Raw genomic sequence first — 26,090 nt, 5'->3', positions numbered from 1 at the left:
TAAATTGCAAAAGAAGATTTACAGATTTATTAACTTACCACTACACTCGTTTAGAACATTCCAGCTGCATACTCCAGTTGTCCTCCAGTTTCCTTATCCTTCAGACTCCCTCTCTCTCTTCATTCTTTTCTTTATCTTTTACTCCTTGGCAGCAGCTCCTACAGCTGTCTCTGCTTCGGCTACCCACCACTTATCAATAGCAGTTAGAGCTGAAGCCATATTCCTTTCCATCTGGATGTTAAATTTCTTCATGACATTGATTCTTGAAATTGCACCATCACTTAATGTTGTTATTGCACCCAGTACACCAATTTTCAGCACTGTCATCCCAACAAATACAGTTTTGGGTAGTCTCTCCCATATACAGCTGTTGAAGCTTTCATTTGCATTCTAAGAGAGACCTTGCATACATTTCCTACGTAGAGTTTTATTTACCAGATTCCTATATATAGGCCTAATTGCATACGTTACAAGTGGTAAGAAATGCTTGTGGGTATATTGTATGCCTGTAGCATTGCTCAACCAGTACTTGCACCACGAATCTTCCCCTTTTGGACACAAACCATGCTGTGGAGTTTCATCTGTTGACACACTATGAAACCATGTTGCCCAAACAGCCTGTCTCATGTTCTCAAAATCTCCTACATTTCTCCTTATTGCTGGTCCATAATATTGAGTCAAAGAGTCAATTTCAATTTTTGTGAGATGACCTGGGTCCACTTATGTGTTTTCTGTCTGACAGTTTTTTTCCACTGAAGTTGTTACATAATTTTCTCAGCCGAGCTCACATTCTTTTTTGTACATGCCCAACACATTCAAGTTTTTCAATCAGAATGTTCCCATACGGTCTGTCATTAACAACAGTAGTGTGTCCTTTACAGTCTCCATCCCAAAGGTAGCCTACATACCTCACACCACGGCTGACCTCTGATCTTCTAAAAATGTTTAGAACTCCTTTCATTTCCATGTTTCCACTTGGCCCATCACAGTTCTTTTCACAAACATGGGTGCCAATAAATTTACTAGAACAACCCTGGCAGAGCTTTGTTAGACATTCATAATCTAGTACCTTACCAGTTTCAATAAATGTGGTAGTTACAGCCCCATTCAGAGAAGTATGACCTTTCTTCTGCCAAGATCCATAAAATGCTGCTACAATGTCTGTATTCTCAGACAAGGCTACTGCTTCTTCTGCTGCTCTTTTCGTTGAATGTTCACTTACTCCACATAAAGCATTATGTATTAATTTATTGTATCCGTCAAACCTCAGTGGAGGTGGAGGCAAATCCATCATTGCACAAAAAGTCTGGGCAGCTCTCCTTCCCCTTCCAATACAAAGCTGAATATTTACAATGTAATGTCAACTCTCAGTTACTGGCAATGTCATAGTATCACTGTGCCTCTTACACGAGTTACAGGCAATCACTAACCAACTTGAAAGACCCTTCCTTGCTGAAATATCCTCAGAAATGCCAATACTATCTTCACAATTGCAGTACTAACATTTCACAGCACTCTTCAAAAGTCTTGACAGCATATTTAAGTTCGCAATAACATTTCCGTTGTTATTGCTGTTCATAATACTACTAGGCTTGTCCTTATTACATTCACTGCCTGCAGACACAGTTTCCGTGAGCCACTTTTGAAGCAGCTGATGCGTATTAGTCGGCTGTGTTTGGAACTGGTTGGCGCAAAACTTTCATTTGGGGCTAAATTTCTTTAATCTCGGCATTTGTAGCACAGGAAACACACACATACACAAACACACACAAACAGAAACAAAATAGACATGCCTGTAGTTTGGTTTCGGAAGTCAGTGCCTTCTAGAATACAACTGTGTTAATGATCCGTAACTAACGACGGAGAAAACAGAAGAATAAAATAATGCATCACGTATTCTGATGCATTTCAAACTGACAGATGGGCATGGCTCCTGTGCAACACTACGTTCAACCTCAATTTTAGGATGAACGGAAAATGATAATGCCCATAAACTATACATTTTTGAAATCAGCATGAAGTGCTCTTTTCTATAGACCAAGAATTTTTTTTTCAAATTTTTGGTAATTTTCACGAGCATGTCCCCTTAAGGAGTCACTACAGATGATGATGGACTCACCAGAGCAGGTGCAGATATGCTCAAGAGCATGATAGATGGCACCAACTCTGCACTGAAAACACTGCAGCCATCTGGCAAGGAGCACTGTTCAGTATGGCCAACGGTGGATGAAAGCAAAGCCAACAAGACCGTTGACCATTGATCCAATTGTGTAGATTATTTCTTAGCCCTCAAATTCACTGAGAAGACAGAGCAATTGCCGGCAGAGGGCCTCAGGTGGAACTGAGCCTTTGGGGATTTGCAATAGGTCCAGCCAAAGCTGTGGCCGAGTTATGGACCATGGAGGTGTACGGAAGTGGACCCCCAGGAAAGGTGCTAAGGGGAAAGTATTGAGTTCATTAGAAAGTGACCGGACACGAACAGCGAAGGGATTTCCAGTTCTGGGCTTCCGTTGCGGGAGATGGATCGCTGTGTTAGCAAAAAGGAGACGCTAATTTGGATGGTGAGGCAAACTATGATTGTGGGTGGTATAGTTTTCAAGCAATAGCTGCCACCACAGCTGCGATTGAGGAATGCCAGTTTCCACAAAGACGCTATTAACGGGGTTCGTTTGGAAGACTCTCGTCGTGAGACGAACTCCACATTGGTGGATAGGGTCCAGCAGACGCAGTGCAGAGGGCAATGCTGAACCACACACAACGCCCCCATAATCAATATGGGACTGTACAAGGGCTTTGTACAGCTGCAGCAGTCTAGGACAATCCGCATCCCCATCGATGCGGCTCAGGCATCAAATAATATTAAGGTGTTGCCATCACTTGTCCTTAAGCTGACGAAGAGGGGAAGCCAAGTTAAGCGGGCGTTGAAGACCAGTCCCAAAAAGTGGTAAGTCTCCATTACATCTAGAAGTTGGTCATTGAGGTAAAGTTCTGGATGGGGCTGGATGGTACGACAATGACAGAAGTGCATTACACAAATTTTGGCAGCCGAAAACTGAAAGCTGTGACTGAGGGCCCACGACTGCGCCTTCTGTACAACTCCCTGCAGCCAGTGTTCAGATGCAACAATAGAAGAGGAGCAGAAGGAAACACAAAAATCATCAGCATATAGGAGGGGAGATACTGATGATCCTACTGCTAATGTGAGACAATTGACAGCAACTGAAAAGAGTGGGACACTCTGCCTGCGAGACCCCTTTCTCTTGCATATGGGGTGCACTGTGGGAAGCACCGATGCGAACTCTGAAAGTACTGAGTGACAAAAAGTTCCGTATAAAAATCGGGAGCAGGCCCCAGAACCCCCACTCATGCAGAGTAGTGAGGATGTGGTGTCACCAAGTGGTATCATAGGCCTTTGTCGGGTCGAAAAAGACATCAATAAGGTATTGTCGCCAGGAAAAGGCCAATCGAATGGCAGACTCCAGATGCACCAAGTTGTTGATGATGGAGCATCTTTGGCGAAAACCACACTGGGATGGAGCCAGAAGGCCCCGAGATTCAAGGAGCCAACACAACGGACGGCACACCATATATTCAAGCAGCTTGTACAGAATGTTGGTGAGGCTGATAGGACAATAGCTATCAACATCCAGTGGGTTCTTCCTGGACTTTAGCACTGAAATGATGATACTTTCCCACTACTGCGATGGAAATCTGTCATCGCTCCAGATTCGCTTGAAGACAGCAAAGTGGTGGCATTGGGTATCCGCTGACAGATGTTTCAGCATTTGCGAATGGATGCGGTCTGGACCAGGGGTGTGTCAGGAGCACTATAAGGCTCAGGACGGCGTGGAGCAAAAGATAGGTGTTGTCGTTCCACCCTCTGTTTGAGGAGATGAAAGGCGGGGTGGTAATTCTCTGATGCAGAGATGCGAGCATAATGCTCAGCAAGACACACTGCAATTACGTCTCGATTGGCAGATACAGCTCCATTTGTGGAAATTTTGGATACACCTGTAGGTGTCTGATAGCTGTAAAGTCGGCAAAGCTTGGTCCACACATAGGAGGGGTAGGTTCATGTTTCAATGGTGGGAACAAAGCATTCTCAACATTCCTGCTTCCTTCATTTGATGAGGAGGCAAACCTGGGCACGGAGCCGTTTGAAGGCAGTAAGGTTCTCCAGGGAGGGGTGGCGTTTATGATGTTGGAGGACCTGCCTGCGGTCCCTAATGGCCGCAGTGATTTCCAGCGACCACCACGGCACTGACTTCTGTCGGGGGCAACTGGAGGAACAAGGGATTGACGATTCAGCTGTAGCAATAATGGTATTAGCAATGGTGTGAATTACCTCACTGATGGTGGCATACAACGGAGATTCAATGGTGGTAGCGGAGGTGAAAGTGTCCCAGTTAGCCTTGGAAAGAGCACACCTGGGCAAGCTTCTAGATGAAGGATGCTGGAGTAGGGACAGGAAGAGTGGAAAGTGGTCACTACCATACAAGTCATCATGTGCTCTCCAGGGGACAGATGGGAGAAGGCCAGGAATGCAAACCGAGAGATCAATGGCCAAATATGTGCCATGTGCTACACTGAAATGTGTGGGGCACCTGTATTTAGGAGGCAAAGGTCGAGTTGAGTTAGTAGGTCTTCAACATCTTTGCCATGGGCAGTGACCTTGGTTCCACCCCAGAAAGGGTTATGGGCATTAAAATCACCCTTAAGGAGAAAAGGTGAGGAGAATTGCGAAATGGGTGCAGCCAAGAAATGGTGCAGTGCGTCAAAATCTGGAGGGAGGTAGATGTTACATATGGTAATTTCCTGCCTTGTCCACAACCTGACAGCCACAGCTTCTACATGTGTTTGAAGGGGCACAGGTTTGCTACAGACAGAGGGAAGGATGAAGATGCATGCTCCACCTGACGGTCTGTCACAGGCAGGACAGTTTTTGTAGTATACCTGATAGCCACAAAGAGTGAGCTGACATAACTCAGCTAGGTGCGAAAAATAACCTCCACAGTTCTACTGGAGAATTGACACTTTGTCATCTGAGATGGCATGAAGTGACCAAGGAGGTAAATTAGGCCTCAGCATCACCTGTCACCACTGGTTGAATGTTTGCATCCAGTACCATTGCATCCAAGGCATCGGTAACATCTAGGTCCTCAGGAATGCCAGAATTTTCACCTCATCCTTGGACACAGAGCCATGGGGGATTTTTGGTGTGAGGGGCACTGGATGCTCCCGTTTCTTAGTGGACTTCTTCTTTGAAGTTTTGGCCTCTCGCCACTCCTTAGGGGCTTGCTGGGAGGGCTTCTCAGAAGTTGCTTCAGGGACAGAGGGAGACCCTCAAGCCCTTTGACCAGCAGCCAGTGGCTCTCAAAGTAGAAGCCTGGGGAGCAACAGAAGAAGATGTGACCGCAGCCAACTGGAGGGGCAGGAAGGTGGGCGGTCCTGAGGGCCCACTGGAGCTACATTAGATAATGGGCATAACGGCGCCATCGAAGGTGACGCCGTCGTGGCGGCAGCTTAGGAAGAGCGCACTCCCAAACAGGGTTTAGCTTTTCATATTTGAGTTTAGCCCCAGGGTAAGGCAGCCTGCCCAGGGTTCTGTACTCCGTAATTTTCCGCTCCTTTTGGAGTACCGGGCAGTCCAGCGGGGAGGGGGCGCGGTGCACTCTACAATTCACACAGAGGACAGGAGGCACACATGTAGTATTTGGATGCAGCGAACGTCCAAAACCTCAACATGTGGCACTGGAAGGACATGTGCCCAAATTTCCAGCACTTAAAGCACCACATAGGGTGAGGGACATAAGGTTTGACGTCACATCAGTATACTATCACCATGACCTTTTCAGGTAACGAATCACCCTCAAAGGCCAAGACAAAGGCACCGGTAGCAAAAACAATTGTCTCTGGATTCCCCGTAAATGTGCCAGATGTAATGAACACCACACCATTCTAAATTGGCACGTAGCTCATTGTCGGACAACAACAAGAGGTGGCGATGAAAAATAATTCTCTGGATCACGTTGAGGCTTTTATGGGGAGTGACCAAACAGGAAAATTACCCAACATGTCACAGACAAGTAACACTCAGGGCTGGGTTGGGGATGCCATCTGAATAAAAACCGACCCATTGCGCATTTTGGACAGTGTTGTCACTTCCCCAAACTTATCCTCCAGGTGCTCAACGAAAAACAGAGGCTTCGTATCCAGAAAGGAGTACCAATCAGTTCTGCTGCACACTAAGTAAGGAGGCGAATATGGATCCTGTCAATCTGAAGCCCTACATTCCTACCAAGGTGTTGCTAGGGAGGAGAACAATTTAGGGTCATACCTGTCAGCATTGAAATCAACCTTTCCTTTCTTAGAGACTGCTGGGACCATTCGGTCCCCAGCAAAACATAACTTGGTTCACTTCACTGCGAGTCATCTGCCCTGATGCCACCTACTCCGATCAGGGGTTCTTCCCATGGGCACCACCCAGCCACAGCAAAGGCCACCTGGCACAATGTCCTTTGGCAGGAGTCCTGATGCTCCAACAAGTCAGGCATCTACTTCTTGTCATATGTGAAGAGTTTAAAGCTCAGGCATCAGCAGTGTGATCCCTGTGTTGTCAGGGGGCTACCACCAAATGGGTACATGATGGCTCCACCACAATGGACTGTCTACTGTGCTGGATGTTGGGTGCCGAAAAATCCAATTTTGTCATGGGGGTGCATGAGGACAGGAGACAATGGAAGAAGATGACATGCCCCAGAAGGTATCCTCACCCAAATACTTGAATTGCAGATGGGGATGCAAAGCCATGATAAGAAGAGGTGCACGAGATTGAATCTAATTGCACTATGGATAACTGGTCACCACGAAGGCGTCCTTCTCCAAATGTCCCGCACTTCTCCAGAATTTGGAAAGTGGGAGGTCAAACCATAAAACGAGACCTGAACTTGTAGTGCCAAAAGGTGGGAGACTCCTTTTAGTCACCTCTTATGACAGGCAGGAATAACTCGGGCCTATTGTAAGCCCCGGACTCACAGAGGGATGTATGCAGGTTTCACTCTGTCAGCTGAGAATGCAGGTAGTCCTGTTTTGATGACTTGATATGGGCCTTTTCATGGGGGTTGTATGGATGGTTTGACACTGTCTACTTGTAACATGACATGTGTGCCTGTTTGCAAGTCACGATGCATGTAGGTAGGTGTCGTTCCATGCCACGAGGGTGAATGCATGCAAATATGTTCCCTAAGACATCAAATGAAGTCTGAGTGGTTGTGGTCAGGTAGCTGTACAGAGCATGGGTCAATGAACTTGCCAGGCAGATGAAGTTCTTCGCCATACACAAGCTCTGTTGGTGATGAATTCAAGTTTGGTTTGTACGCAGTGCGAAGTCCAAGCAAGACCATGGGTAAGGCAGCTGTCCAATGAGTATCTAGACACATCAGTGCAGCCTTTAAAGAATAGTGCCAACTTTCGACCATGCCATTTCTCGCTGGGTGATAGCTGGTTGTTCTGTGATGGAATGCGCCACAGAATTTACTGAGTTGAATAAGTAACTCCGACTCGAATTGCCGGCCACAATCTGTGCTTGTGTGCAGCGGACACCTGAAGTGCGAAACCCAATTTGACACAAAGGTAAGGAAATAGCTCATGGCCAATGAGTGAAGCAATCAATTGCATTTAATAAATAGTGCTAACCATTGATGGTGGAAGTGGGCCTACTAAGTCAATGTGCACGTGTAAGAAACATGTTACTGTATCTGGATAATCTCCAACAGGCACATGTACATGGAAAACCTTACTGTACTGACATTGAAGATGCGTATCCAATGCAGAGGTGCAGCATTTGCTATGCTTTGCTGTCTCAGAAGCAGAGCTCATTGCATCTGTCCATTGGACAAGTGAATTCCCCTTAGTATTATGTTCACAAAGAGCTGCAGTCAGCGGTTCTTGCAACTCAGCTCAGCAGGGCAGATGAAGCCGGACAAAACTCAGCATTCCTAAAAAGGGCATAATTCTTTTATGGTTTCTTGCTGTGGAATCTTCATTATAGCTTTTATTTTCTCAGGTGGGTGCACTGTTCCTGCTGACAAAATCCTAAGAAGTTAATATGTGGTTTACCAAAAGCACACTTGTCAGTATTTAACAACACGCCAAACTGTTGTAACTGTTTCAAAACGTCCACCAAGTGTTGCTGGTGCTGTTCTGCAATGGTTGAAAAGATAAGGGTGTCATCGAGGTACGCAAAACAGCATGCATAAACCACATGTCATGAAGATACTCTTGAATAAGCCAAACGACATGATTATGGTTGTTCTCAGAATATATCTGGCAGCCACACGGTATCTGTCCGAAATGTCATTACTTTATGTGCACAAAAATTACAGCACAGATGTCATGCACCACACTTCTTGGGCACGATCATTGACTGCTAGTAGGGCAAATATTACCTTCCCTGATCATAAACACAAATTCTGCTTTTGCAATAGTAAGATGATCAGGAGCAAAACATCTTGGATGACACGAAACTGGTGGGCCATCATTCGTTTTGGTATAATGTATGGTGTTGTTATGTACCTCCCTTGGAGCCCTGGTGGTTGTGTTATGATGGGAAACTTTTCAAGCAGCTCAACAACTTGCTTTTCATCATTTGCATGAGCTTGGCTCTGCGTGTTGTTGTACTGCTATGGACTCCAGCTGTCGAAAGTCCAACGATACTATTGACGAGACTTGCATTCGTCACACCTGGTAGTAGACAATAATGCACCACGAAGTCAACCTCAATTATGGGTTCTGTGACTTTGGCAATGGTGAAATTCTAGGCGAAGACACAGTGCAGTCCCAAGTCCAGCTCAATATGCTGTTTATCGTTAAGTTACTATATATTAAGACAGAACAAAGTTGGTGGCCAGCAATTGTAGAGTATAGCATATCAATAAATACACGTGTCTGGCCCAACATCCACAAGAAATTATTGGCCCATCTTTAGATCACTAATAAAAAAGACACTGAGACTTCAAGCAGCAACTGGATGTGCCTAGGTTTGACTGCCATTGCCATTTCGGTAGGTGCAAGGTAGTGCACTTGTGCACCTGGTCTCCAAATATCCACTGACCAGCGTACAATAGGTGGCTGCACTGCGCCACTAAGGCTCAATGAGTTCATCAGGAAATTACTACGTGATCTGCAAAAATATCCTCTGTCACTGTTGGAGCTGCAACAAGACAGCAGTTCACTTATCTGTTTAGCTACAGCACTTACCTTATCTGAGAGGTAATCATAAACTGCATGTGTCACTGCCAATGACAAAACACTGTTGTGCAGCACTGCTACTGCTTTTATTGATGATGGAATTATTGCATCTTGAATTCTGTCAGCCAGATCTGTGACGGAACATCTGATGGCATTTCCATCTGAGACGCTATAGTAACTTTAGACTGAGCCAGAAGACGGTTATTCCAAAGTGTATGTAACAAGGTGCCAGGTACAGTTCCCATGGCATCCTTATTGCATAGGTGTTCTCAGATAATGGCGGCAGCTTTCTGTCTTTGATATCTTCCTGTGTTAGAACTTAACACATGCACTTTTTTTATGAGGCAAAAAGTCAGTGACTCAATTTTGCCTTGAGTTTGTGATAGCCGGCCATTGTGGCCGTGCGGTTCTAGGCGCTGCAGTCTGGAACCGAGCGACCGCTACGGTCGCAGGTTCGAATCCTGCCTCGGGCATGGATGTGTGTGATGTCCTTAGATTAGTTAGGTTTAATTAGTTCTAAGTTCTAGGTGACTGATGACCTCAGAAGTTAAGTCGCATAGTGCTCAGAGCCATTTGAACCATTTGAATTTGTGATAGGATTCTTGTACAGGAGGAGGAGTAATAATGTTTTTGACTTCAGCTAATTTGATTGAACTGATTGTTACACCTGCACAATAGAGGCATTTTCACAAGTCATTGTACAGATTTCCCTTCGGCAAGCTCTGAGTCTTGTGTTTTCACAAAAATTCTTTGATCACTCAAGAGTTTGTACTGCTTCTTATGGTCTTTGTAGGCTGTTCATGACAGGTGAAGTCATGTCAGAGTCATCATTGTTGGCATGGCTAAGTGTTAACTGTCAAAACTAATTATGTTTTGGCAACTCAACTACAACAACATATGAAATATGAACATTCTCGTACCAGGAATAATAAACTTTTATTAACGAAAACAAAACACAGGAGAAGATACTCTGTAAGCACTTGAAATGCAGTTTTCTGCATTAGATTAGCACAGTCACGATCTGCCTCTGCCAGGAAGTTCTAACACTGTGTCACTTTCATGGAATGTTGCAACCTCTGATGCTGAACATCACCACCTCTGGTGACTAGCACGTGAACTCTTTGACAGCTATGATGAACACAGTAGTCGATGATCTTGACCACTTCAGGGTAATACTTCCATACCAACATTGCCATCACTTAAAGAGTCTTCGAGTGTCACAAATATAGCAAGAGATGCTCACAAAATTATGTTAATTCCATTTAAATAACAACTAAAATGCTGTAATTTTGACAATAATGGTTATTTGTTGTACTTAGCATTCAACTGTAACATACTGTGACCACAGGTATTGAGAAAATTACTGAATACCAGGGAAATTTGAAACTCAGAATGAGCAACTGACAAGTGAACAAAAGTGAGACAAATTATGGAGTATAATTATAGAAATAAAATGAAAGAAAATGTCAGGTAATGATTTTGGAAACTTAGGGCATGGAATAAAAAGCTGTAATATATCTATAGCATCCGAATCTATTCATTCATTCCCATAAATCCTATAATGAAAGAGAGCCTTCATGGATGTGGCATGAGGTCACCCACCACAGACTACTTCTGTAAATTATACAGGGTGATTATAGTTAAACTTTCACTACTAAAGCCACTGTAGAAGGAAAACTGTTTACCATATGGGTAACAAACTTTTTAGGAATGATGTTCAGACTATGCAATGCAGGGTTTGTGTCATTAGTAGTGTTAGTGCTATAACCTGCTGTTGGGTACTGGTAGTGGTACGGCGACGTAGTGTTGAAACACAAACATCAGTGCGCATTACAGCTGCAGACAGCTGACATCAGTCTAGACAAGGTGAGCAGGGCTTTACTCGTAAAGCTGCTGTACCAAAACTACAGCAATGGTGCTGCTGATCTTTGTGAGGATAGACGAATTAAAGGAACACGGAGAGGTCATCCTTCCGCACTCAGGTTGAAGAACATGATTTGGAAGTTCACATTAACTGGCAATTTGGGAACTGCCCCTGGGAAAGGTTGATAGCCAATTGTGCCACAAATGGTTCAAGAAGTTACTATTGCTACAGCTAAGAATGCTAGATGCAATGTATGATCTTCAAGCAGTGCACAAGCTGTGTCATGACAACATTCTGTGATCCACTGTTTGGAAAGTGCCGCAAGCAATTGTGAAATTGTATCCCTAGTGCATGTCCAGTCTGTGATGGATAAGATGGTTGTCACATTGAGCAATGTTTGTAACCTGGAACATAAACATGGTATGCAATTAACAAATGCTGCCCTCTCATGTAGAAATTAAAGTGTGTTTCTCTCAATGATTCATTCATTATTTCCTCTTCACCATGTCCTTATGAATGTTTCCACACAGTTTCATCACTCAATGATCACTTGTTTTTCATGGGAGCCCCCTCAAGTAGTGAAGTGTAATTATAACCATCCTATACTGCCAACAAACGGTGACCAGTGATAATCTACTCACAGACTTGCTCAGACAGCCACATGTATTGAAGCACCCACTTCCGGGGAACTGAAAAGTGTGCTGGACCCACACAGAATCCATCTCACTGATTACCACTTTGACCACCAGTGGTGTCTGCCTGAAACCACCATTTTATTACCTTTTCTCTAAAGTACTCATACCTTTAGCATGAAACCATCAATGATGTTGCATGACTGACACATTAATGGATGCACTTCTGAGAATGTAGTGCCCTGTAGCAATCACTTATAGCATTCCAAGCAACAGTCGTCGCAGAGATTGACCTACTTGATTTTAGGACATTTTAACATTCAGCTTTATTTTTTTTAAAAATATTGATAATTTGAGGATATCATTGACACTGAAAGTAAGTATATCTAAAGTTAATGTAATGTAACCGAGTTTGTACTGCCACTTTTATGAGTGGTTTTGAAATGAAACCACCGGGGCAGTCTACTGTGTGGTGTTGATACAAAATGTATTAAACTACCGGCCCATTTTTGCTATTTAGGATTATAATTTGTTTTAGGCATTAAGAGTTTATGAAAATTTCAAGATGTGGGATTGCGTCTATGAAAAATGCAAATTTACTTTCATATATATCATATGAAACGATACGTCATTGAAAACTGTATGACCTACGGTTCCAAAATGAAACCACTTCCTTAAATTTCCAATTTCTTCTTTTACTTGTTGCTTACTATGTTGTTGTTGTTGTTGCGGTCTTCAGTCCTGAGACTGGTTTGATGCAGCTCTCCATGCTACTCTATCCTGCGCAAGCTTCTTCATCTCCCAGTACATACTGCAACCTACATCCTTCTGAATCTGCTTGGTGTACTCATCTCTTGGCCTATTTACTATAGTAAACGTTAATTATGTAAAAAGTTTTAGACTCAAACTTCTTTTGTACTATTGGGACGAATGGAGTTAAGGATGGGGGCCGGTGTGCTCACCAGCCTGACAATGAGGTTTAGTTGGTTTTCCATATCCATTTTGGTAAGTACTAGGCTAGTTTCCAGGTTCCTCCTGAGTTACTGAATGTGCAGACAGCAGACACTTTGAGAAACTGTGTTACATTTGACCTTGCACTATACACTAGATGCAGAGAGAAGGAGAGCATGGATTCCCTCCTGTAAGAGAATGGTGAGGTGGGGAGGGGAGGGGATGGGAGTAGGGGGAAGGGGGATGAGTGAGGAGAAGCCATACCTTTAAAATGTCTTTGAAAGTGGTGACCCCATTGTAGTAATATGCAGGTATGGTTCTCTGTAAAACACAGAGGAAGTACCATATCAGTCCAGACATAGGATTGGCTGGATATAGGGCAACAGAATGGTGATGTGTGCATGGACTCTACTCACACTGACAATTACTGAAATCACTTCTGGATTACCTTACATATGTATATGGCTGTTCGGAGATAAACCACCACTTTGAAACTGGTTAATCTCCTTAACTAATCCACTGCTGTTCTTTTCTTCAATATTTCAAATCAAGCATTCATGCAGCTGTACACAGCACACTATCAGCTGTCTGTGCACTAGCAAAGTCAAAATCTGTTTCATTCAAATGACAGATTTATGGAAATTTTACATCCCTGGGTTCAGATATATGAATCTGAATATAACCTAAAACCTTTCGCTGCGATAAAGTTAAAAAAGCCACACTAATTAAAACACAAATAAATTGCAGAAGAGTTGGCTAAAGAAGTATTCTTTTACTTTGTTTTTGAATATCTGTGGATTTTCAGTTTTTTGTCTGATGTCTACCAGCAACATGTACAGTTTTTCACCAGAGTGTAAAACTCCATTCTGAGACCTAAATAGTGATGCATAACATATAGGTAACCCAGAAGTCTGTTAACATTTGAGAATTAAATGCTTCACGATTTGTGTAGACAGAGAGGTAAAAATTGACATGTCTTTGAAATGACTTGTGGTTCTACAAACAATCCCCGCCAAGCGATCTTGCACACATGTAACAATATGGGGTGGAGTGCTATCCTGCACAAAAGTCATAACTTCCAGCTGGTGTTTATCAGACAAGCTAGGGAAGAAGCAATTCTGTAATATATCAGCGTACATCACACCCATAACACTGACAGTTTGAAAAACAGCATCTCGCATTTCCTTGAAGAAATGGGTCCGATCACAACTGATGCGGTAAATCCATATCACACTGTGATTTTGTTGTCAAGCATTGGTATTTCCTGTAGCACAGATTCTGCAGTTGAGGGTGTTTACAGACACTCAGAGTGTGAAATGGGCTTCATCGGTCCACAACACATTAGACAACTACCGTATTTACTCGAATCTAAGCCGCACTTTTTTTCCAGTTTTTGTAATCCAAAAACCGCCTGCGGCTTAGAATCGAGTGCAAAGCAAGCGGAAGTTCTGAAAAATGTTGGCGGGTGCCGCCACAACTAACTTCTGCCATCGAATATATGTAGCGCTACATAGGCATGCTTTGTAGGCACAAAGAAATACTGGCACCAAAACCGCTGCGTCATTTAAAAAAAAAAGGGTGGAAGACGAGCTTTTTTCTCCGCCCCGAGTTTCGACCACTGCATTTTCGTACATTATCCAACGAAGTAAATACAAATTCCGTATTGTTCATCTTCGAATGTAGCAGCAGCATTTCAATGTACTACGAAAATCCGACTGGCAAGACTGTTTGGGATGTTTGTCAATATGGCCAACTCTACGTTCTGAGTTTTTTCCTACCTGTGACAAGAGATCGTTGCTAATAAGAACTTTTATGAATTGTGAATCGCATGCAGTATTCTTTTCACCATAAGAATAATACCGTACGAATATAAACATTTTGCCATGTATTCTTTCGTGTTTGCTGCTACCACATTTAAATCCTGTCTGCCTAATAAAGTACGAAACTAGAGTGAGACAACAGCAAACGCGGAAGAATATACATATCATGCCATCTTTATATTCGTATAATTCTTATGCCTAATAGTGATACAGTCAGAAATGAAGCATGGCAATTGACTACATTTTTAAATCTAAGATGACTCTAATTTCTGTGCAGAATGTAACATACTAAAGAGGGACCTGCAAAGATTTTCAAACGGAGAAAAATTTTCGCTAAACTGTCGTTCAGAAGATCTATCACACGCAGTCTATTATTTGGTTCTTGTTAATCATTAGCAAAGAAAGCAGCAGTGTAAGTAACAACAAATAGCAGTCTCTTGCCATTGTTTCGCTAATGAGACGATTCCTCTCTTTTTTTTTTTTTTTTTTTTTAAATTATAAGCGACCGTAGCACACACAAAATGAAGCCATGCCGCGAGCGGCGAGAGGCCGTAAACACGCACTATCAGAATGCAACAAACAATGCATGACACAGTACAGTAATGCATTTTCAGCTTAGAGTGACGTAAACACCTATAACAAAGAAAACGGCACTTATCAGATCAAAGAAAAATAAGCAATCAATTCAAACCAGACAAAGCACGTGAAAAAGGAATCGTACCCGTATAAATAAGGACGGAGCACCTGACGCATAGCAATGGCTACCTGGCAAAGCGTAACTGCTAAGCTTACGACTCGAACCAAACTACTGTAGCTGTATCGTCATTCATTCGATCTAAATTGTGTCTCATATTACAATGGACCAACTTTGTTTCGATTTGGAGATGTGGCCTAAAACTTTTGTCTCCCCTTGAATTTCGAGTCTCAAATTTCAGGTGCGGCTTAGATTCGGGAAAATTTTTTTCCTCGATTTCGAGTCTCATTTTTCAGGTGCGGCTTAGATTTGAGTGCGGCGTAGATTCGAGTAAATACGGAAATCATCATCTTCCCCCATTTTTAGAAGTGCCCACACTGTAAATGTTCTCCATGTCACAAAATCAGTGGCTAACAGTTCTTGATGGTGCTGGATTTTGTATGACTAGCACTGGGGTACACCTAATTATTCTCCAAGCAGTAGTGCACGGAATGCCAGTGCAACATGTGACTTCATGAGAGCTGATTTCACCATCCATAGATGAACCTGGAACTCGTCATTTGTTCCTGAACTGCCTGAGCAGCAGTAGCAATTGTGATTCATTGCCCATTACAGGGCCGATAATCTAAAGAACAAGTGGTTTCGAACTTCATGATCATTTTCTTCACAGCAACACTTGTCACAGAACTTTTACCTGTTCAGATACCCTTCTTATGCTGATAGGGTTGTAAAGCTGCAGTAGCAGATTGCAGATTCTCCATTCTGGCAGTAAAGCTTCACTAACAGCACATTTTCTGACAAATCAACCTGCCACAATTGCTGGCACATATGGTTCCCTCTCTCACTACAGTTCATTTTTATAATTTTATAATGCAGCATCACTGATGTGTTGCTGCCCAGCACTGTTTGTTGGATGGTTTTTGCTCTTAGTTTAGGTTTCAATAAAACCCGATGTTATTTCGGGCACATGTGTCAAGTTTTCTCTCTCTACCTACATGATTCTGTGAATTAGTGCAATTTCAATTGTTAATAGAGTTTTGGGTCACCTTGCACATATTTTTATTTCAATTATTGTAATGATGAACTGCACTGTCTATCATAAATGAATATAGGTACTGAATGTACAAGTAACAATCCACAGATCCCTGGAGAGACTTCTGTAAGATGTTCAGCTATCAACTTTACACAGTATTCTTACAGTACACTTCCGCAGAATAAATACTTCTTTGACCTTCGCTGCACAGTTATAGAACAGTACTGAATGAAAGTATAGGAAGTATGCTAGCAATTCTATCTGCAAGTTAACATAATGAGAATGATAAATAAATGAAAAGCTGGAAAAGCTGAGCTTTTTGACTAACTTATCCTTGTGCCACTGTTACTATTCAGCATCTCCATTCAGATAATGGAGTAAACATAAAAAGAAATTCAGAAAAATTTGTTACATGTTAACACATTTGCCAGTTGTATGCAACTGAAATTTGAAATATATTTTTGAGCTATTTGAGTTTTTCTAATCAGTTTAAGTGAAGACATTCCTGTAGAAGCCTGCACTCGCATTAGTGGCAGTTTTTCTTCTCTTTCATTGAAAGTCTATACTCTGGTAGCATGGTGGAATCGTATCTATACTAAACAACAATTTTCTTCAATTCTAGTACAAAATTTGAATATAACAGAGGGAAACATTCCACGTGGGAAAAATATATCTAAAAACAAAGATGATGTGACTTACCAAACGAAAACAGACATTTTGTGTCTGTGTATGTGTGGATGGATATGTGTGTGTGCGCGCGAGTGTATGCCTGTCCTTTTTTCCCCCTAAGGTAAGTCTTTCCGCTCCCGGGATTGGAATGACACCTTACCCTCTCCCTTAAAACCCACATACTTTCGTCTTTCCCTCTCCTTCCCTCTTTCCTGACAAAGCAACCGTTGGTTGCGAAAGCTTGAATTTTGTGTGTATTTTTGTGCGTCTATCGACATGCCAGCGCTTTTGTTTGGTAAGTCACATCATCTAGTACAAAATTTGTCACACACCTATCTTTTGGGAGACTTTTTCGCAAACAATTTAAACAAAGGAGAGCATAGAATACAAATAAAAAGAATAGATCAATAAACCAAGAAAAGTCATTCCTAGAAGATTAAAAGATTGTAAAACAGAAATTTCACATATAAAATAGCCAGATCATATACCAACAGACTTTTTGAATCATTATTCTTCAGATTGGGTTGATGCAAGCTGCCACAAATTCCTCTCCTGCACTAATCTCTTCATCTCAGAGAAGCACTTGCACTCTATATCCTCAATTATTTGTTGGATACAGTCAAATCTCTGTCTTCCACTACAGTTTTTATGCTCTAGCACCATATAGGTTATACCTTGATACCTTAACATATGTTCTATCAGGCTATCCCCTCTTTTTGGCAATCTTTTTCATATGTTTCTTCCTTTGCTGATACTGCAGAGAAACTCCATATTCCTTATCTTACCAGATAACCCAATTATGAAAATTCTTCTGTAGCACCATATCTTAAGCACTTTGATTCTCTTCTGTTTCAGTTTTCCCACTGTCCATGTTTCACTATCATACAATGCTATGCTCCGAACATACACTCACAGAATCTTCTTCCTCAAATTAAGGTCTATGCATCACATTACTAGACTTCTCTCGACCAGGAATGCCCTTTTTGCCAACACTAGTCTGCTTTTTATGTCCTCTCTGCTCTGTCAATCATGTGTAATTTTGCTGCAGCAGTAGCAGAATTCTGTAACTTCATCTACTTGTGATCCCCAATTCTGATGTAAAATTTCTCATTGTTCTCATTTCTGCTGCTTCTCATTACATTTGCCTTTCATTCAATTTACTCTGAATCCATATACGGCACTCATTAGACTACTCATTCCATTCAACAGATCCTGCAATTTTTCTTCGCTATCACTGAGGATAGCGATGTCATCAGCAAATCATATCATGGACATCCTTTCATCTTGACTTTCAATTCCACTCCTGAATCTTTCTTCTATTTTAACTACATTCAAACTTCTGACCTTACGTACTCTGGCTTGTAGAATGTTATCCCATCACTGGTTATTCCATTTTTTCCTCATGGTCACCTCCCACTTGGCAGTCTCCTCCTGGAGATCTGAATGGAGGAATAATCTGGGATCTTTTGTCAATGGAGAATCATCACAGTACTTTTTCAATTACAGGCCACAAGTCCTGTGGATCTGTAACCATAGAAAGACTTTTTATGACATGACCTTCAAGTCTTCATATTATGTGACTGTACCACCACAGCCTGGATTCTGAGAGTTTTTAGTTTATGAGGACAACTTTAACTACCTCTTATGCATTCACTGTGTACTATCTCTCACTATATAAAAAGAATAAAAAAATAATAATTTCCTGAAAAATTTTAAAGAGGCATATTGGCTGACCAGTACTCATCTCCAGGAGTCAAAATTACAGTACTGGTAAAAAAACATATTAGAAGCAAAAAACAATATACCAGCTTTTGGAAAGATTATCTCTGTCATCATGGAGGAAAGAGGAATATGTTTGGGATGATTGGAAAGAGGGGCAAGATCACTCCAACCCCAAGCTGATACAACAGAGCGAGGCAAAGATGTTTTGTTTCACAGAACATGTCAAGCTGAGATAATGCAACCACATGTGCAACATTTTCAGATGTGCAGTTGGTCCAGATATCCCCTCACAGATGACAGCACCCATATGCATGGAACTACCCTATCTGATTAACTGCTCACACACACAGAGATCCACTGCTAGTATTGGCCATCAACATATCTATATTTGAATCCTGGCATGTCTGGGATGCACATTAAGAGGCCTCACTAATCTTATACTGTTCGGAACCGTTGATTTTCTAAACCAAGTAGAGTACATCTCACAAGCAGTCATTATTTTTGTGACTCTACTTTAAAAAATTAACCCTTTTGGGTATAACCATTATTTATTTTTAATACCCAAGTGATAACAAAATGAAGTAAGATCATGTTGAGAGAAAAAATTTGTAATTGAACCATGGAGAGAAAAAAATTGTAATTGAACCACGACCTACCTAGCAAGCCTTGATAACTGTACAGTGAGTGCTTCGATCTTCATTTTTAATTCATCATTGCGATCTCTCAGCTCAGTATTTTCTGTCTGAAGCTGCCCAACTTGTTCAAGAAGAGGCTCAACCATGTCTCGACTTCCTTCCAGCTCACTAATCTGAAATAAAACATCACCTACCTTTAAGCATTGGTATACATACTTGTTTATCAATCTATTAAATGGAGAAGATAAGACAACTACATAGTGGCAATACCATCAGTTTTAAAAGCTTAACGACTTTTGAAATGCATAGAAAAAAGGGCAGTAAATTGAGTAATTCATTTCAGTCATAGCAAAAACTAAAGGCACAAACTACGGGTTAAAAACTAATTCTGATTGAAAAAAATTAAGCAGAAGCAACAAAATGAACATGAGAAATAATAACAATTAATCTTTTAAAAGAAGGTCCTCAATGTCTGCATGTATGTACCTAAAAGGCAAAAATAATCTGCATGTGTGAGTTACAGATTGAATAAACTCTAATAGATGTTGCAGTCTGTGGGCATGATGCAATTCGTAATTTTTCTTAAGTCAATTTCTGTTCTTAAGTCTGCACCAAATTCTCAGCATATCATCTATATTCTGTAACACGTAAATTTTCCCTGTGTATCCCACACTGGGTCTAGTTCCTGTTGTCAAAAATCTCTCAGTTATATCTAATGTGTATTACATCCTTCCATGAGCACATCCCAGAAATTCAGATATCCTTTCCATTTTTTTTGCTCTTCTTTGAGCAGAAGGGTGCGAGTCCAATTTCCACAGTTTAACAGGACACAATTCCATCCTTTTGACTGGATGTTATTTCTATTTGTGCATGTTACTCCAAACACAAAAAAGTTTTCAAAACAAGCTTACATCTTTTTGTTCAAATAAAGTTGTCACTTTTCCCTGTAGGGGAGCTTTACTATCAAATATTTCCAATACATGGACTTATACCTTTTTGTGTAAAGCAGAGCTATTTATTGGACAGTGAAAAACCAGTTAAATTTTATTTGCTTCAGTCAATTTGCAACAGTCGAGTAATAACACTTTATAGTTGGAGCTTTATTTTATAATATTCTTTTCTTTATAGGTAAATTAAAATTTGGGTGAAAATCCTTTCACAGTAATGTGGCTCTGCCTGGTGAGTAAAATTTCATATCCAATATCTAGATCATCATCAATGAATAACTGTCTCTTAACTACAGCACTATATAAATTAATTTATAGCAGTGTACAAAAAGGATGCTTAAGATATAACAATTACATACCTGTGACAGCACCATCAGTTTTAAAAGCTTAACAACTTTTGAAATGCATGTATGGAGATCAACATTTTGGAAAGTAGCTCCTTGAGCTGATAAGAACTAAGAGAGAAGTAGATTTGGAAGTAGATGTTGAAGAAAGACAAGATGCTGCTCTTGCCATGGATCTAGATTATGAAGATGTTTATCAATGAATCAAAGCCAAACTAAGTTATAAGTGTTGAATGGACCACTGAATTCAAGCAATGTATTATGTTTGCTGTCTGGTGGTGGCAATATATGCTATGTGGGACATACATTAGGCTCTCAGCGGAGATGCAACTCTATACACTACGTCAGCAGTCAGTGGGTGATGTCTGCCCCACCAGCCATGGCATTTTCTAATTGGAGGTCATTGCTAAGCATACAAACCACCTTCACATGATACCAGGAATTATGTAACCTGTGTCCAATTAAACACAAAAACAGCTGCTGAAAGATTTCGACTGTTATGGCCTTTAGAAAGCCAGTCACATTGTTTTGAATGCTCCCCAGAGAGCCGAAATGACGTCCTTTAAAGACTTTTTCAATTGGGGGACAAAAAGCCACAAGGACTCAGGATCAGGTGAAAAAGGGGGCTGTGGAACAACAGGAATGCCATTTGAGGTCAAAGATTCAGTGATCGTAGTGGCTGTGTCACATGGAGCATTGTCATGATGCAGCATCCATTTGTCAGCAATGTCCGGTCTTACTCGATTCATCCTTTTGCCGAGCCTTTCAAGGACATCTTTCTACATCTACATATACATGGATACTCCACAAATCACATTTAAGTGCCTGGCAGAGGGTTCATCGAACCACCTCCACATTTCTCTATTATTCCAATCTCGTATAGCACGCGGAATGAATGAACTCCTATATCTTTCAGTACGGGCTCTGATTTCCCTTATTTTATCGTGGTGATCATGTCTCCCTATGTAGTTCAGTGTCAAGAAAATATTTTCGCATTCGGAGGAGGAAGTTGGTGATTGGAATTTCGTGAGAAGATTCCGTTGCAACAAAAAAGTCTTTCTTTTTACGATGTCCAGCCCAAATCCTGTATCACTGCTGTGACACTCTCTCCCATATTTTGCAATAATACAAAATGTGCTCCCCTTCTTTGAACTTTCTTGATGTACTCCGTCAGTCTTATCTGGTAAGAATCCCACTCCACGCAGCAGTACTCTAAAAGAGGACGGACAAGTGTAGTGTAGGCAGTCTCCTTAGTAGATCTGTTACATTTTCTAAGTATACTGCCAATAAAACACAGTTTTTGGTTAGGCTTCCCCACAACATTTTCTGTGTGTTCCTTCCAATTTCAGTTGTTCGTAATTGTAATACGTAGGTATTTAATTCCTTTTAGCACTCGTGTGGATGACCTTACACTTTTCATTATTTAGGGTCAACTGCTAATTTTCGCACCATTCAGATATCTTTTCTAAATTGTTTTGATCTACTGATGACTTTATAAGTCAATAAACGACAGCATCATCAGCAGACAACCGAAAAAAGCTGCTCACATTGTCTCCCAAATCGTTTACATAGTTAAGGAACAGCAAAGGGCCTATAACACTACCAGGGGGAATCCCAGAAATCACTTTTGTTTTACTCGAAGACTTTTTGTCAACTGCTATGTACTGTGACCTCTCTAACAGGAAATCACAAATCCAGTCATATAACTGAGATGATATTCCATAAGCATGCAATTTCACTACGGGCCGCTTGTGTGGTACAGTGTCAAAAGCCTTCCGGGAATCCAGAAATACGGAATCAGTTTGAAATCCCTTGTCAATAGCCCTCAAAGAGCTAGTTGTGTTTCACAGGAATGATGTTTTCTAAACCCATGTTGAATGTGTGTCAATAGACAGTTTTCTTCGAGGTAATTCATAATGTTTGAAAACTATATATGTTCCAAAATCCGGCAGCATATCGATGTTAACGATATGGGCCTGTAATTTAGTGGATTACTCCTACTACCTTTTTGGAATATTGGTGTGACCTGTGCAACTTTCCAGTCGTTGGGTACAGATCTTTTGTCGAGTGAACTGTTTTATATGATTGTTAAGTATGGAGCTAATGTATCAGCATACTCCAAAAGGAACCTAATTGGTATACAGTGTGGACCAGAAGACTTGCTTTTATTAAGTGATTTAAGATGCTTCATTATTCCTAGGATATTTACTTCTACGATACTCCTCATGTTGGCAGCTGTTCTCGATTTGAACTCTGGAATATTTACTTCATCTTCTTTTGTGAAGGCATTTTGGGAGGCAGTGTTTAGTAACTCTGCTTTGGCAGCACTGTCTTTGATAGTATCTCCATTGCTATCGCGCAGAGAAGTCACTGATTGTTTCTTGCCGCTAACATACTTCACATATGACCAGAATATCTTTGGATTTTCTGCCAGGTTTCAGACAAAGTTTCGTTGTAGAAACTGTTATAAGCATCTTGCATTGAAGTCCGTGCTAAATTTTGAGCTCCTGCAAAAGATCACCAATCTTGGGGATTTTGTGTCTGTTTAAATTTGGCATGTTTGTTTTGTTGTTTCTGCAACAGTGTTCTAACCCGTTTTGTGTACCAAGGAGGATCAGCTCCATTGTTTGTTAATTTATTTGGTATCAATCTCTCAATTGCTACCGATACTATTTCTTTGAATTCAAGCCACATCTGGTCTACACTCATATTATTAATTTGGATTGAGTGGAGATTGTCTCTCAGGAAGGCATCAAGTGAATTTTTATCTGCTTTTTTGAATAGGTATACTTTTCGCCAATTTTTGGAGGATTTGGGGATTACAATATTCAATCTCACTACTGCAACGCTGTGTTCACTAATCCCCGTATCAGTTTTGGTGCTCATTATTAACTCAGGATTATTTGTTGCTACGAGGTCTAGCATATTTTCACAACCGTTTACTATTCACGTGGGCTCATGAACTAACTGCTCACAATAATTTTCAGAGAATACTTTATAAGTCAATAAACGACAGCATCATCAGCAGACAACTGAAAAAAGCTGCTCACATTGCACAATTTCGGATGATATTTTATGCGTACCTCTGGGATTAAACATGTATTTTTGCCAATATATCGAGGGTAAATTAAAGTCACCACCAACTATTAAAATATGAGTCAGGTACGTGTTTGAAATCAAACTCAAGTTTTCTTTGAACCTTTCAGCAGCTGTATCGTCTGAATTGGGAGGTCGGTAAAAGGATCCTATTATTATTTTATTTCAGTTGCCAACAATAACCTCTACCCATACTAACTCACAGGAACTATCTACTTCAATTTCATGACAAGGTAAACTACTAACAGCAACAAACACGCCACTGCCAACCGTGTTTAGGCTACCCTTTCTGAACACCATTAGGTTCTTCGCAAAAATTTCAGCTGAGATTATACCCGGCTTTAGCCAGCTTTCAGTGCCTATAATGATTTGAGCATCAGTGCTTTCTATTAGTGCTTGGATTGGTTGGTTGTTGGGATGTTTAAGGGGGACTAAACAGCTAAGGTCATCAGTCCCCCATTCCAAAAAACAGGCGAGACAGAAATGCACGACGCAGGTAAAACCCCAAGGGGAAGGAGACTCCCCCCCAGGCCCTAAAAGAACACAAATGCGGTAACGAACACTACAGACACGAAGACACCAGACAAAAGGAAACAGAACAAAAGAAGTTGACCGGAGACTGGTTGACTGACCACGACAACAAAAAAGGGAAAGAGTCAACCAACCAACTACACACTAAAATCTGCAACCAAATATGAGAGACTCGAGGACAAGAGACACACAAAGGGAAAGGTGCAGGACCACTCTAAATGGAACCATAAAAAGGACTAGCACGGATAAAATGTAAAACACTGTCAGCCATGGAGGCATCGTCGCATAAAATCAAAGGCAAGGTGCCCGGGAGATTAAAAGACTGCCGAAGGGTGCGCAGTCGGGGACACTCCAATAAAACGTGGGCGACCGTCAGCCGGGACCCACACCGACACGGGGGGATCCTCCTGACGCAAAAGATGGCCGTGCGTCAGGTATGTATGGCCGATGCGGAGCCAACACAAGATAACAGACTCCCTGCGAGAAGACCGCAGGGAGGAGCGCCACACATCGGTCGTCTCCTTGACAGCCCGCAGTTTATTCATGGCTGTCATGCCACGCCACTCAACAGACCACACCCCAAGCACCTTACGGCGCAACACCAGCTGCAGGTCGCGAGCCGTGAGGCCGATCTCCAAAGCTGGGGCGGCGATCGACCCTTTTGCCAGCCTGTCAACACGTTCGTTCCCTGGGATGCCAACATGACCTGGCGTCCAAACCAAGACCACCGAACGACCAGAACGGGCAATGGCGGAAACAGACTCCTGAATAGAGGACACCAGAGGAGAAGAGGGATAGCAGCGGTCGATGGCCTGAAGGCTGCTCAGGGAGTCACTGCAGATGACGATGGACCGACCTGAGCAGAAACGCATATGCTCAAGAGCGCGCGAGATGGCCACCAGCTCTGCAGTAAAAATACTGCAGCCAGCCGGCAAGGAGCGTTGCTCAACATGGGCAGTGTGAGCAAAAGCGTAGGCAGTGCGACCATCAACCAGGGAACCATCAGTGTAGACAGGCTCACAGCCCGGAAATGATTCGAGGAGCGCAAGAAAACGGCGACGGAGGGCCACAGGCGGAACCGAGTCCTTAGGTCCCTGTGCCAAATCCAGACGGACGGACGGCCGGGACAAACACCAGGGAGGCGTAGGTGTACGGACCCGGAAGGGAGGCAGAAGAGGGAATGACCCCAGTTCTGACAGCAGGGACTGGACACGAACAGCTACGGAAAGCCCAGACCTAGGTCGCCGTTCGGGCAGATGGAGGACCATGGCAGGGAAAAGCAGGCGACGATTGGGATGGCCTGGCGAGCAATGCACGTGGACAGCATAGTCGGCGAGCAGACGATGGCGGCGAATCCGCAGCGGGGGAACCCCGGCCTCCACCAGTAGTCTATCCACGGGGCTGGTGCGAAAAGCGCCAGTTGCAAGCCGAACCCCACAGTGGTGTATGGGGTCTAACAACTTCAACACTGAGGGTGACGCAGACCCATAGGCCAGGCTCCCATAATCATGCCGGGACTGCACAAGGGCTCTGTACAATCGCAGCAGCGTGCAGTGATCTGCACCCCAAGACGTGTGGCTAAGGCAGCGGAGGGCGTTGAGGTGCCGCCAGCATTTTTGCTTCAGCTGAGTAACATGAGGAACCCATGTGAGCCGGGCATCAAACACGAGTCCCAAGAAGCGGCAAGTGTCCACCACTTCAAGCAGGTGGCCGTCGAGGTAAAGTTCAGGATGAGGGTGGACCGTCCGACGCCTGCAGAAGTGCATAACTCGAGTCTTGGGTGCAGAGAACTGAAAACCATGAGTCAGAGCCCATGATGCTGCCTTGCGAACGGCGACTTGCAGCCTGCGGTCGGCGACTCCCGTAGTCGTGGAGCTAAATGAGATGCAGAAGTCGTCGGCAT

At 42.4% G+C, this 26,090-nt stretch overlaps 1 protein-coding gene across 1 annotated transcript in view; it reads right to left on the bottom strand.

Moving 5' to 3' along the window:
- LOC124619211 (ninein-like protein) overlaps window positions 1-26,090 on the bottom strand; it is a 152,201-nt gene that overhangs the window by 81,184 nt on the left and 44,927 nt on the right. The window contains exon 10 of the mRNA XM_047145431.1: window positions 19,291-19,442. Coding sequence (XP_047001387.1) covers window positions 19,291-19,442 — 152 coding nt within the window. The remainder of the gene's footprint in view (window positions 1-19,290; window positions 19,443-26,090) is intronic.

Source organism: Schistocerca americana, chromosome 6, assembly GCF_021461395.2.
Source record: "Schistocerca americana isolate TAMUIC-IGC-003095 chromosome 6, iqSchAmer2.1, whole genome shotgun sequence".
NCBI lineage: Eukaryota > Metazoa > Arthropoda > Insecta > Orthoptera > Acrididae > Schistocerca > Schistocerca americana.
This window is presented reverse-complemented; position numbering and strand designations above follow the sequence as displayed.